Source organism: Epinephelus lanceolatus, chromosome 21, assembly GCF_041903045.1.
Source record: "Epinephelus lanceolatus isolate andai-2023 chromosome 21, ASM4190304v1, whole genome shotgun sequence".
Lineage (NCBI taxonomy): Eukaryota > Metazoa > Chordata > Actinopteri > Perciformes > Serranidae > Epinephelus > Epinephelus lanceolatus.
In genome coordinates, this window is record NC_135754.1 from 37,234,102 (window position 1) to 37,249,238 (window position 15,137).

General features: G+C 37.8%; 2 protein-coding genes across 9 annotated transcripts in view; one reads left to right on the top strand and one right to left on the bottom strand.

Annotated features, from left to right (window-relative positions):
• aatkb (apoptosis-associated tyrosine kinase b) overlaps positions 1–3,220 on the top strand; it is a 78,917-nt gene extending 75,697 nt beyond the window's left edge. For all 3 annotated transcript variants that reach the window (XM_033611501.2, XM_078163503.1, XM_078163504.1), the window contains one exon: positions 1,333–3,220. In XM_033611501.2, the coding sequence (XP_033467392.2) occupies positions 1,333–1,361 (29 nt within the window). In that variant the 3' untranslated portion in view covers positions 1,362–3,220. The remainder of the gene's footprint in view (positions 1–1,332) is intronic.
• A 2,925-nt stretch (positions 3,221–6,145) lies between these two features.
• baiap2b (BAR/IMD domain containing adaptor protein 2b) overlaps positions 6,146–15,137 on the bottom strand; it is a 109,058-nt gene continuing 100,066 nt past the window's right edge. For 2 of the 6 annotated variants that reach the window (XM_078163130.1, XM_078163128.1), the window contains exons 15-16: positions 10,311–10,354; positions 9,726–9,864 (exon numbers count right to left, since the gene is read on the bottom strand). In XM_078163130.1, coding sequence (XP_078019256.1) covers positions 10,327–10,354 — 28 coding nt within the window. In that variant the 3' untranslated portion in view covers positions 9,726–9,864; positions 10,311–10,326. Of the gene's footprint in view, positions 9,886–10,310; positions 10,355–15,137 lie in introns of all 6 variants that reach the window. The other 4 variants (XM_078163129.1, XM_078163127.1, XM_078163122.1 and 1 more) reach the window with 2 other exon arrangements.

Here is a 15,137-nt window from a genome sequence, read left to right on the forward strand (position 1 = left end):
TGAGCTGATGCTGCAACAGAGACAGTGGAACAGAGATAATACCATCAGGATTACTGTAATCATTTGAGCTTGTTGTCTGAAATACTTAAAATAATATTATATCTTAACAAATATCTGAACTTAAAGGAAGACGTCATCTACAAAACAATCATCTGTATATCAGTTATTCACCCTGTGTTACGTTGGATTCATGCAGAAAAGTTTGGTCTGTTTGTGAAGTCTGATATAGTTTTGCTGTTGTTAAAGTTGGACCCCATTAACTTCAGTTCATGAAGAATTTTGCTGTTTTTGTATTCACCGTGGAGGCATCAGAGACAAAGTTATCTTCACAAATCGAACATAACACGAGGGAAGTATTTAATAAACACATGCTCATTTTGTAGGTGAAGTATTTTAAGTTGGCTCCTCTGAGTTTTAATCAAAGTGTCAACTCTCAGAGTAACTCTGATCTAAATGCAGACAAATTCAAAACCATGTCTGGATGTGTTTTAGTTAATATGTTAATTAAAAGGCTACTTTCATCTTGTATTAGTCTTAAAGGGATAGTGCACCCAAAAATGAAAATTCAGCCATTATCTACTCACCCATATGCCGAGGGAGGCTCAGGTGAAGTTTTAGAGTCCTCACATCACTTGCAGAGATCCAAGGGGAGAGGAGGTAGCAACACAACTCCACCTAAAGGAGGCTGACGGCGCCCCAGATTCAAACGTCCAAAAACACATCATTGAAACCACAAAATATCTCCATACTGCTCGTCCGTAGTGATCCAAGTGTCCTGAAGCCCCGACATAAAAAGTTGTGTCTCTCTACACCACACTCACGTGTGTGCGCACAAGACCAGCGAAAGCACGTGAACACACATGAACACGGTGCCCATGTCTCACGGTCTCGTGCAAGCGTGCACACATGAGCTCGGTGCACAGAGAGGCAGTCAGAGCTACAGGCTACAATGAGGCTAAAAACAGAGATCAAATGACGTTCTTCCAAACAACTTTTTATGTCGGGGAGTTGTGTTGCTACCTCCTCTCCCCTTGGATCTCTGCAAGTGATGTGAGGACTCTAAAACTTCACCTGAGCCTCCCTCGGCTTATGGGTGAGTAGATAATGGCTGCATTTCATTTTTGGGTGCACTATCCCTTTAATCCCGGTCTGGGACACGGGCCCATTAAAGATCCTCTTGTTGGCTCCAACGTGTTGCGTCAGACTCAGTGTCAGTGTGCACCACACCAGTGAGATCATAAACTTTCTCGCCAGCTTCTGTAGAAATCTGCCAACATTGTGGAGACAAAGAGTTGTGTTTATGAATCCTCTGTGCCTCGCTCTGTCTTGCAGGAAGCAGTGAGGACGGGGACAAAGAGTAACCAGCTGTGGAGATTTACTGCCTCTGTGACAACTCTTTGGCCTGCTAGCATGACTTCTAATTTATTTTTTACCGTCAGGTTTTAGAAACACAAGACAGTGCCTCTTACCGCCTGTGGACACTTTTGAAAGGTCCGTCTTACCGAGAAGAGAATGGTTAATATATAACATTTACAGAATATTAATATATACTGTATGTATGATGTAAAGAATCTTTGGACGCAGGGGAAGCTTGTATTGTGCATATTTTTGGGATCAAAGAGACACAAAGGAAGGACAGCGTCACATTTGCCACCTCGTTCACTTGTTCATTTGTGATGGGAAGCACCGATGAGAGCGTGGAAACACCTGGACTCACAGACACACGACAGACGGACGCTGAGTTCTGGCATTTCAACAAAAGGATCAGCACTTTGAACGAGACTGTACAGCTCCACAGACTTTGTACTTTTTAGGAAACTGCTTTACTTGTCTTAAATATTGAGGAGAATCCCTGAGGTATCATGAGTAATATAACATTAATATTTGGTTCGTTAGGAGACGAAGGACGTGCTGGTGTGACAGGAGGGAATTTTAATGTATGGTTACAGGATGGCTTTTGTGGAAGCAGCTGATTGAACCTGGACAATGTGATATTTTGTGACTCTATTTATTTTTCTTGTTTTTGTACCAGGACCACTACTGTACTGTTTTACATGAATCTGTGGCTCATTCTCTCGACCAAACTGAGCGCCAGCACCGCCATCACAGCTGACCCCTCTTCGCTGTAAACACCAGGCACAACGTTGTCGCCGTAGTGACAGGAGGTGACGGAAGTTATTTAACTCTTATTAAAGGTTTAACAGTTTTTCAGATATAGCAATGCATGGTTTCAAGTATCTAGAAAACAGTATCTATAAGAATTTATAGCTCGGAGACAGAAGGGGACAGCTTTTGGTTTTGGAGCAGAGACAGACACACATGGTCACAGAAATCACGTTTCCTCTTTCTGCCAGAACAAATTGGCATCAAGACAGGACGCTGATGATTTGGACGCTACATAAAGACACCAGTTCTCCATAAAGACACGGACCAATAGGGCTGGGCCATATGGACGAAATCTTCTCCACAGTATATGCCATATTATACTGTGATAATGGCATATGTTTTCATAAAGTACTTTATTTGAACCTCACGTTTGAAATTGTTAAAGGTCCAGTGTGTGGGACTTATTGGCAGAGATGGAATATAATCTTATCAGTGTATTTTCTTTAGTCTCAGTGGTTTCAGCGTTAGATACCTGACACCAAAAGCCATCCTTTGCAGTGGTATTATACGCCACCAGATGGCATCAGTTTGTAACGCAGCAAATCATAACATTTTCTGTGTTATGACATGCCGCTGGTCAGCTGGACGGCACCTGTTAAAGAAGTATGATACGCAGACAGGCGGCATCAGTTCATAACGCTGCTGGATGGCACCTATCATGGAGGTATGATACCCTGCAGGACGGCCTCAGGTCGAAATGCTGCCAGTAACGAGGTAATCTAAGGAGCTGGAAAGTCCCTACAGGGTGGATGGGAGGAGTGGTGGATCAGAGGCCTGCACGGGTCCATTTTTGAAAACTGGCACCTACCCTAGCCTCGCGTCACCTGGCTCTTCACGTAAGGCAAAGAGCCTGGTTTCTATTCACTCTGAATTTTGTCTGGATTCTGGTTCTGGTCTAGAGAGCGGATGCGGAATTCACCAAATTCACCAAAGTAAAACTTTAAGTTCTGGCGCACCATCGATTTGGGGTGATGAGGGGTGTAAGAAAATCGATTAACTTAATGGCTTGGGGCTTTTCTTGTAAATTGTATTCTTTAAATTAAAAAGTTTCACTGCATTTTTATTAGCTTGGTGCTTTTATTTTGATGGAAAGGCGCATCCATCGAATTCCGGATCCTGTCTCACTCGCCCTGGTTCCGGTTCCTTACCAAAATAGCCACTAACGGCCCCAGACTACACCTGCCTATACCCATAAAGCTCAGTACCAGACCCTCCCTGTTACCCGTCAATAAAACGATCAAACACACAAACTCACATGAAGCTTGGTTCTCCAAATCCAGCGGAGGAGACGTCTCTTTCAAGCATTCAGTCACTGCCAGGTTAGGAAACATTTTAGCATGCCTCTTTCAATACATTTTTTCCGACATTTCTTTGACATTTATTTCTGAAATTTTCATAATATTTTTCAGACATTTTATCAAAATGTTTTTCGACATTTTATCATAATTTTTTCAGACATTTCGTTAACATTTTTCTCCACCATTAATGCTCAAAAGGATCCTCCTTGGGTGTCTTGAACTCCTCATCCTCAGGCTGCAAATTTCCACGTCAGTGACAATGGGGTCACTGTGGCTTGATAATAGCGATTTAGATGTTTTTGTTCCATACATATTTTTACTCATTGCACAGCTACGGTACCCAACCTGATGCAGATGTGGTGCTCATACCTGGCTCCAAAAATCCAAGATGGCGACAGTCAAAATGCAGGTCTCCAGGAGAGCAGCTGGTATCACGGCATTGCAGTGAAAAAATTTCCGGCGGCCCAAAAATTATTTCTGTCAAAGTGGTGACACCTCCAACTGCAAACAAGCTCAATTATGACTCTTTTTCATGGAGGTTTTATATTTGTAAAACTTGACGATTTAAAATTAGATGATGTCATCACAATGTAAAGTCTATGAGCTGAGCAGCAACTTGTGGGTGGAGTAATTTTTTATTTATTTTTTTCCAGTTTGCACCAGGTGAGCTGGACCGACTAGGCGCCATCTTATTGTCCTGTACCTTGTCATTATTATAAATCTGATGCCAAACCAGCGGCAACAAAAGCAGAGTCCACAAACCAGTGGGTGACGTCACAGTGGCTATGTCCGTTATCTTATAAAGTCTACAGATTTCACAGCACCTAAAGGCCACCGTAGGTTCTCTACATGGACAGGGAGGACTACTCCTACACACTTCTCCTTCAATAGATAAAATGTCTGCTCTGAAGTTAAACACCTGACAAATCAAAGTTCTTCATCACATTGATGCAAAGATCCGGTAAATGTCTGAAAGCAGTTAATACTCATTCATTTGCAACATTTGTTGTAAAACCAGAGATATTAAAGGGACAGATAAACGTTTGTATCGTCAGTTTGTATGATCATACTGGGCCCAACCCTACAGACATCCAAACGCAAACCTGCACAACAACATTAAAAAGGCTGTTAACTTATATTTTTGTCTGCACAGGTCGGACGCTTCTGCGTCTGTACATCAGCACGTTACACATCCAGTATTCTCACCATGTTATCTGTTTGTAGGAGAGCAGCTGTCTGACTCCACTGTTTCAGGGTATTTTGGCTACACTCAGCTTGTTCCATTTTGTACAATAATTCTGAAATGATGAAACTTTTAAGATTCGAGAGAAAAATGTTTGTTGTTAGTGGTTATAATTTGGGTTATTCAGAGCAGGAGGACAAATGTGAGCATCACGCTGAAACAGAACAAGATTTAATATCAACTATTTAAAACCAACTTGTTGAGCCACGTTGCTTTGACAGATCAATTCTTTTGTCCGATCAGCTGGTTGAAAGGCCTCAGAGTGCTGACGTCACCATCATGAAATGTTCCAGTGCTTTGTGTGCGTGTAAATGTACGGAGGTGAAACAGAAGGTGTGCGTGATGAGTTGTTGTGAGCCTCGACCTTTCAGAACGCCCTGTGATCAACATATAGTGTCTTTAAGTGTTTGTTTGCCTTCGAGGCTTTAATATTCTGTAACAGTTTAGCATAGAACCATCTAGACAGCTGTCCGTAATATTTTTGTATCTCGACAAAAATACTTTTCAGAGTATTGATGTACTGTACCTGTACAGGTGGGAGGGTTAAAAATATTATGTCTCTTATGTTTTATTGTTGCCAAAGAGATGTTGTGTTGTGGTTCAGGGGCAACAGAGGAGCTTCGGCCTGTTCGTTAACAAACAACGTACAGGTGAGGTTTTGGCTTGCGATACTGTCAGTAACATGTGCCCCCACACTGACCTGGTCACATCATTACCTTCTGTACCTTCTATCAAATATAAATAAAGTCTGTTTTACACATCTTCAGATATCTTTTGACCGTTTGTTCATTTGTAACCCAAGGTTGCTTTAGTTCGTATCATTTTATCTCTTCATTTATACATCTAGATTTAAGGAAAACCAGTCACAAATACATCCATCCATTTTCAACCACTTATCTGAGGCCGGATCCCGGGGGCAGCAGGCTGAGCAAAGCAACCCGGCGACATCCCTCTCCCCAGCAACACTTTCCAGCGTTCCCAGGCCAGATGAAATATACAATCCCTCCAGTGTGTTCTGGGTCTGCCCCGGGGCCTCCTACCAGTTGGACATATCCGGAACACCTCTAATGGGAGGATCCTGATCAGATGCCCGACCATCTTAACTGACCCCTTTTGATGTGAATGTCCAACCCTATCTCAAAGGCTGAACCCAGACACCCCACGGTGGAAACTCATTTCGTCCGCTTGTATTGTAATCTCATTCTTTCGGTCACTACCCAGAGCTCATGACCACAGGTGAGGGTTGGGACATAGATGGACCAGTAAATCAAAAGCTTCACCTTCCAGCTCAGCTCTCTCTTCACCACGATGGTGCAGCACAACACACGCATCACTGCAAGACCCTGACTCGTGAATAAGACCCCGAGATACTCAAACTCCTTCACTTGAGGCAGTAACTCTCTCCCGACCCTAATCCCAACATTACAGTACAACACAATGTGGGTTAATCCTTGATTCTTTATTCTCAAAATTAAATTGAAAAACAGACACTGCCATCAAATCACATGATACAGGTTCACATTTGTAGGATATAAGTCGTCATGTATCACTCTGAGTTACACTGATTCAGGTTTTATCAGTTTGAGTACAAAGATTTGTATTTAACAGGTGTTCTTTCTCCCATTTGTCAAATACCGACACATCTGTGTGAGACACACTTCATTAGACACTCCAAGCTACTGATGTAAAGAGCAAGAAAGTCTGGTTAGGGCAGGAAGTCAGGGTGGTGGACGGGTCAAACTAACACAGGACATTCACCCAGGAGACTGCTGTTTGTGTCCTCCGTAAAACCAAAAGTCAACATTGAGTTATTTTAACTATGTAATATCGTACTTTAGTGATGAAATGTTTGTCATGTGACCTCACATATGTAACCACGATCTTTTTTAAACCTAACCAAGTGCTTTCGTTGCACAGATCTAAAAATAAAGTAGCTCAGTCCATAGGGACTTTGGTTGGGAAACGGAGTGTCGCCTGTTCAAGGCCCTGTCCGGACCAAATATGGAGCGAGCACTGGTAGCTGGAGAGGTGCCAGTTCACCTCCTGGGCGCTGCTGAGGTGCCCTTGAGCAAGGCACCAAACCCCCCAACTGCTCGGGGCACCTGACATCTCTCCACTTTGTAGGTCCTGTTTGTGCATGTGTGTGTATTTCAGACCTGTGTGTAATTGAATTTCCCCTCAGGATTAATAAGGTATAGAAAATAAATAAAATAAAAAAAGAGACTGTGTACATGTCGTGATCATAAACTCTACATTTCCTGTGATAACTGAAGTTTATTTTGAAAAGACACTGCATGCACGTAACCAGCAGGATCTGATGGGTACCTACAGTGTCATAGTTTGAGGCATAGGCCACTGACCATGCGTCGGTTTTTGACCAGCTGGGAGAGAGAACACATTAACTTCAAGCTGCTGAGATCTGATTTTTTTAACATATAACTACAACCAGGTATAAACTCAGCCTGCAGTGCCATCTAGTGGTTCAACCTGGTCTCATAGAAATACATGACACAAACTCTTAGTTTGACACGATGACAATGTCAATTCAAAGTCAGTGAGGATGTTTTGTGGACACACGAATTGAGTACAAAGAGCAATAAAGTCTGTATAGGGCCGGCAGCAGCGGATGGGTCAAACAAAGATGGACTTTTAACCACCCAGCCATGTAGGTCGTAAATGAACTGGAAAATGGGCCCTTTGTTGGATTGTCCAAGAGTTCCATAATGGCCCCATGCCAAATGCTCACATGAGAGGGTTTAATCAAGTTGGTCTAAGATATGAAATGCCCACTTTGGGCCCATACCCACTTACCATGACCCATGTGGGGCCCACTTGTGTCTGGTAAAATCACCACCGTGTTGCTAGCATGTGATTTTAACATATTTCATGCAAACCCCCACGTTCTGTGTGGTCAAGAGCTTGTGACCATTTCATGTATTTCTGTGAGACGGTGTTGAGCGGCTGCTACATGCTCTGTGGTACCTGCATGGTACATCACAGTGTACAATTATACAGTACTTTATTAGAGTTGGGTGTGGTCACAGATACAAACTATTACACCCAGCTGTGATCAACAGAGTTAAACCTCTCAGCAGTAATGATTTTCCTACATGCAGAATTTGAAGTGGAGTTGAGTCTCATGTGAGAAACTCATTATTGTGAGATGAATTCCCTTTCACATTTAGAAAAATTAAACTAAGGCACATTTTGCTGGAGCTGTGTCGTCTGCAGCACAAGTGGCAAAACTTAAAAGCAAATTAAAAATGTGCTTCATACTTACAACTTTATCGTGCAGTGCTTTAATATCAGATGATTCGAATCAGTTTTTAAAATCAGTGTCCCCATTTAAAACAGACTGTCAAGCTCTTAAACCTTAGTGTTAATTTTTATGAGTTGTGAAAGGGAAACCACTCGACAGTTCCACTTAAAGTTTAACAATTCGTACATATCCTCACTTGCATCAGATTATCAGGGGGCAAAGTTTAACAGCAGACTCACTCAAATTCCAAAAAAACAAAACAAACCATAGTGTCTGATTCACCGCTCGTGGCGTCCAAATGTTGGTATACACCTCTGAGGTTTCTGTCCCCACTCCAACATAATGAAGGACAATGGGGTTTCATTCATTTCAGCTTTTTGTGAGCACCACAAATTAAAGTTATTTCATCCCCGTCGTGTTGTGGAGGCTAGACTCTGAGAGACATGTATCTCAAGATCTCAAGCCTTTAAAGGTTCTGTATGTAACTTTATTAAAATCCTTGTTATCAGTGAGTTCTCCTCTTTCTGAGGCTGTTACGTGAACTGCAGTCAGCATCTGTCAGCATCTGTATCTCTGTAGCCACAGATAGATACAAATGATTAACACGTAAAACGTTACACACAGAACCATTGTTTTTTAATGAAAGGCCAATATCATCATCAGCTCAGTGTAACTAACAATAACCTGATCAGTGGGTTCCTGACTGCTCGTCTCTCTACATCAGTTTTCTTAAACATGACAGAAGACAATATGTAATCACGTTTGTCTCTGTTGATCGTATGATTTCATTACTCTGTTGAAGATCTTACAAACAGCTTGTACACAATATTAATCAAACATCAAATCAATGTAATCTGATTACAGTGCAATATTACTGTACAACTATTATTGCAGAATATAGGACTTCCTGTCAGTACATAATCAGCTGAATAAACAGTACTATGAGTCGTGTGCTTATCGGTTATGATGCTATCACTCAGCATGAATTTATTCCACAGACACTGCTGATTTTTCTGGCTAGTCTACTGTCTCTGCTGTGTTTCAGTTTCTCTCCGACCTGTCCTACTTTAGATTATCCGTCTTTGTCCAGACACATCACAGACTTCTCTGTGCTTCACCAGGTGTGTGTAACAGTGTTCACGCAGCACCAACATGAGTTGCACGTTCGCCCTGTGAGGAGGCAGTATTAGCAGGTGAGGCTAAAAGGTGAAACACCTGACGAGATGTAAAGCCCTTTTGTGGACGAGGCGGGGGAAGAAGCTGTATTATAAAACCACACAGACGTCGTCGAGCAACTTCTCAGGCCGGCTGCAGATCCTGTCAGTCTATATGAGGAGCCAGTTGTCAGTCTCTGAGCGGTGATACGATGTAAGAGGCAGAAATATGAACCAAGTGAGCTGTGCAGGCTAACGTATATTCTTATATCACCACATGCTCCTTGAAGAAATCCACTGCTGTCCATCATGATCACTCATAAATGTGATACAACTCTGAGGGAAACAATCAAGAGCAAATTCAAGAATTCATCCGGCTTTTAGTGTGCTAGAAAATCAAACATGAATCAGGTCTAACTTTCATTTACATCATCACTCAACTAAACTGTAAATGTGGATATTTATGTTGCACTTCATTTGCTGGTCGTAATAATTGTATCTCTATAGAAACACTATACTGTGGTTGAATCAGAGCTTCACAGCTGAGGGACCAGAGATCCTTCTGCAGCTGCTTTAAATCAACACAGAGCTCATTACTCCTCCTCCGGGGGAGTGGAGGCCTTCTCCAGGGAGTCATAGTGAGCTTCATCAGGCTGCTCTTCCTCCACTTCCTCCTCCTCCTCATCATCAGAAAGGGGTGGTTTGGGCGGAGCCTCCACGGCCGGCTCGATGGGCAGATCATCGCTGTGAGGACGAGAGAAGAAACTGTGAAAAAAAAAAAACATTATTTATGTATTTATTTTATTTGATAATGATGTCATGCAAATCATGCAAGAAATAAAACATATCAGAAAAAAGAGCGCACAGGATGACTCAGCTCTTTTTTCCAGCAACAACAAGTGAATAAAGTGAAGTAAATAAAAGTCTCATGAGTTATGCACAAAGAAAAAGAAAGATAGAGGGAAAACTGAGACATGATGCTGAAACATGCAACACACTGAAACTGCACACAGCCCACAGGTCAGTCTGCCGTGACATCACAGGAAAACAAACAGTGATGGTAATAACCCAACAGCCGCTCCACCACACCCAAAGCAGACATGATAATGAAGCAGTTTTCTGTGATGATGGAAAGCTGACAGAAGAAGTGGTTGCATGAAGACCCTGCAGACCAAGGGTCAGTCACTTACGATGGGATTTGGTCACTCAAAATCGGGCGTAATCAGGCCCTGTACTGAAAGGCAGAGACAGTCCCCACGTGTCAACACTCATCATCTTCTCAATCACACAGAGACATGTTTAATATGGTGCAGTCTAATCATTACAACATGTGCTCTTACATGGCTTTACTGTTACACTCTGCATATCTAAATGTTGTCAACAGACACTGTCAGTAGTGTTGAAGGAGCACTGTGTAGGCTTTATAACATGAGACCATGACTGAGACGACTGGGAGACTTCACTGTTTCCTGTCCAGGCAGGATGTTGAGTTTATTGTCCTCTGTTCCCCTCCACTCTCCCAGCTGACAGCGCCAACTGCTTTTTTTTTTTGTTTGTTTATTGTTTGTTTGTTGACCTAAACCTTACATTCATTATGACATTTTTTAATTAAACATATTTTTATGAATATTTATGGCAGACTCACTCACGTTTTTATGCCATATTATACTTTTTTGGCATTTTAACGCCTTATACTGTCACATTTTTCGTCTTTCTTGACGTCATATTATAGTATGTTTTCTTTTACAACATATGATACTGCATCATTTTTTTATGACATTATATACAATAACGTTTTTCCATAGTTTTCAAAGACATACTATACCATGACATTTTTTCCTGATTTTTGAACACGCTATACCATGATGGATTTTTTGACCCGTCATGGTATAGCAACAAAATGACATTTTTTCATGATTTTAAATGCCATACTATATTCAGTCCAATTTCAATTTTATTTATAAAGCCCACCATTACAAATCACAATTTGCCTCACAGGGCTTTACAGCATACAACATCCCTCTGTCCTTTGGCTGATACTGTGATATTTTTTCATGAGTTTTGACAACATACTACACTGTGATGTTTTATGATATTTTTTGATGACTTACTATACTATGACGTTTTATTCTAAATTTGGACGACATGCTGTACTATGATGTTTTTTTCATGATTTTGGATGACATACTATACTATGACTTTATTTCATAATTTCTCACGACTTACTATACTATGACTTTTTTTCATAATTTCTGGTGACATACAATACTATGACGTTTTTTCATAATTTTTGACAACATACTATACTATGACGTTTTTTTCATGATTTTGGACGACATACTATACTATGACGTTTTTTCATAATTTTTGACAACATACTATACTATGACGTTTTTTCATGATTTTTGACAACATACTATAATATGACATTTTTTCATAATTTTTGACGACTTACTATACTATGATTTTTTTTCATGATTTTGGACGACATACTATTCTATGACTTTATTTCATAATTTCTCACGACTTACTATACTATGACTTTTTTTCATAATTTCTGATGACATACAATACTATGACGTTTTTTCATAATTTTTGACGACATACTATACTATGACGTTTTTTCATGATTTTTGACGACATACTATACTATGACATTTTTTCATAATTTTTGACGACTTACTATACTATGATGTTTTTTTTCATAATTTTTGACGACATACTATACTATGACTTTTTTTCATAATTTCTGACGACATACAATACTATGACGTTTTTTCATAATTTTTGACGACATGCTATACTATGATGTTTTTTTCTGATTTTTGACGACATGCTATACTATGACGTTTTTTCATAATTTTTGACGACATACTATACTATGACGTTTTTTTCATGATTTTGGACGACATACTATACTATGACGTTTTTTCATGATTTTTGACAACATACTATACTATGACATTTTTTCATAATTTTTGACGACTTACTATACTATGATGTTTTTTTCATGATTTTGGACGACATACTATACTATGACTTTATTTCATAATTTCTCACGACTTACTATACTATGACTTTTTTTCATAATTTCTGATGACATACAATACTATGACGTTTTTTCATAATTTTTGACGACATACTATACTATGACGTTTTTTCATGATTTTTGACGACATACTATACTTTGACATTTTTTCATAATTTTTGACGACTTACTATACTATGATGTTTTTTTACATAATTTTTGACGACATACTATACTATGACTTTTTTTCATAATTTCTGACGACATACAATACTATGACGTTTTTTCATAATTTTTGACAACATGCTATACTATGATTTTTTTTATGATTTTTGACGACATGCTATGACGTTTTTTCATAATTTTTGACGACATGCTATACTATGATGTTTTTTTCTGATTTTTGAAGACATGCTATACTGTGACGTTTTTTCATGATTTGGGATGACATGCTATACTATGACATTTTTTCATAATTTTGGACGACTTACTAAACTACGATGTTTTTTTCTGATTTTTGACGACATGCTATACTATGATGGGGTTTTTTTTATAATTTTTGACTACCTGATATACTATGATGTTTTTTCATGATTTTTGACGACGTACTTCACTATGACGTTTTTTCATGATTTTTGACGACATGCTATACTATGATGTTTTTCTCATGATTTTTGACGACATGCTATAATATGATGTTTTTTTCTCATTTTTGACGACATGCTATACTATGACTTTTTTTCATAATTTTTGAAGACATACTATACTATGACTTTTTTTCATAATTTTTGAAGACATACTACACTATGACATTTTTTCATTATTTTTCACAACATAGTGTACTATGACAATTTTTCATAATTTTGGACGACATGCTATACTATGATGTTTTTTTCATGATTTTGGACAACATGATTCATGATTTTGGACAACATGACTTTTTTTCATGATTTTGGACGATGTACTATACTATGAGAATTTTTCATGATTTTTGACGACAAACTATACTATGACGTTTTTTCATAATTTTTGACGACATACTATACTATGACATTTTTTCATAATTTTTGATAACATCCGAAACTATGACGTTTTTTCATAATTTTTGACGACATACGATACTATGATGTTTTTCTCTTGATTTTGGACGACATGCTATACTATGATGTTTTTTCATAATTTTTGACAGCATACTATACTATGATGTTTTTTTTCATAATTTTTGACGACATACTATACTATGACTTTGTTTCATGATTTTTGACGACATACTATAACTTTTTTCATAATTTTTGACGACATGCTATACTTTGACATTTTTTCATAATTTCTGATGACTTACTATACTATGATGTTTTTTTCTAATTTTTGACGACATGCTATACTATGACGTTTTTTCATAATGTCTGAAGACATACTATAGTATGACGTTTTTTTCTGAATTTGGATGACATGCTATACTATGATGTTTTTTTTTTTTTTATAATTTTTGACTACCTGATATACTATGATGTTTTTTCATGATTTTTGACGACATGCTATACTATGATGTTTTTTTCATGATTTTGGACGACATGCTATACTATGACGTTTTTTTTCATAATTTTTGATGACATACTATACTATGACTTTGTTTCATGATTTTTGACGACATACTATACTATGATATTTTTTTTCATAATTTTTGACGACATAATATACTATGATGCTGTTTTCATAATTTTTGAGAACATACTATACTATGACATTTTTTCATAATTTTTGACGACAGACTATACTATGACTTTGTTTCATGATTTTGGACGACATACTATACTATGACTTTTTTTCATGATTTTTGACAACATACTATACTATGATGTTTTTTTCATAATTTTTGACGACATACTATACTATGACTTTTTTTCATGATTTTTGGCAACATACTATACTATGATGTTTTTTTCATAATTTTTGACGACATGCTATACTATGACTTTTTTTCATGATTTTTGACAATATACTATACTATGATGTTTTTTTCATAATTTTTGACGACATGCTATACTATGACTTTTTTCATGATTTTTGAGGACGTACTATACTATGACATTTTTTCATAATTTTTGAGGACATACTATACTATGACATTTTTTTCATAATTTTTGACAACATACTACACTATGATGTTTTTTTCATGATTTTGGACGACATGCTATACTATGACTTTTTTCATGATTTTTGAGGACATGCTATACTATGACGTTTTTTTCTAATTTTTGACGACTTACTATACTATGATGTTTTTTTCTAATTTTTGACAACATGCTCTACTATGACGTTTTTTTATAATGTTTGAAGACATACTATAGTATGACGTTTTATTCTGAATTTGGATGACATGCTATACTATGACATTTTTTCATAATTTTTGACGACAGACTATACTATGACTTTGTTTCATGATTTTGGACGACATACTATACTATGACTTTTTTTCATGATTTTTGACAACATACTATACTATGATGTTTTTTTCATAATTTTTGACGACATACTATACTATGACTTTTTTTCATGATTTTTGGCAACATACTATACTATGATGTTTTTTTCATAATTTTTGACGACATGCTATACTATGACTTTTTTTCATGATTTTTGACAATATACTATACTATGATGTTTTTTTCATAATTTTTGACGACATGCTATACTATGACTTTTTTCATGATTTTTGAGGACGTACTATACTATGACATTTTTTCATAATTTTTGAGGACATACTATACTATGACATTTTTTTCATAATTTTTGACAACATACTACACTATGATGTTTTTTTCATGATTTTGGACGACATGCTATACTATGACTTTTTTCATGATTTTTGAGGACATGCTATACTATGACGTTTTTTTCTAATTTTTGACGACTTACTATACTATGATGTTTTTTTCTAATTTTTGACAACATGCTCTACTATGACGTTTTTTTATAATGTTTGAAG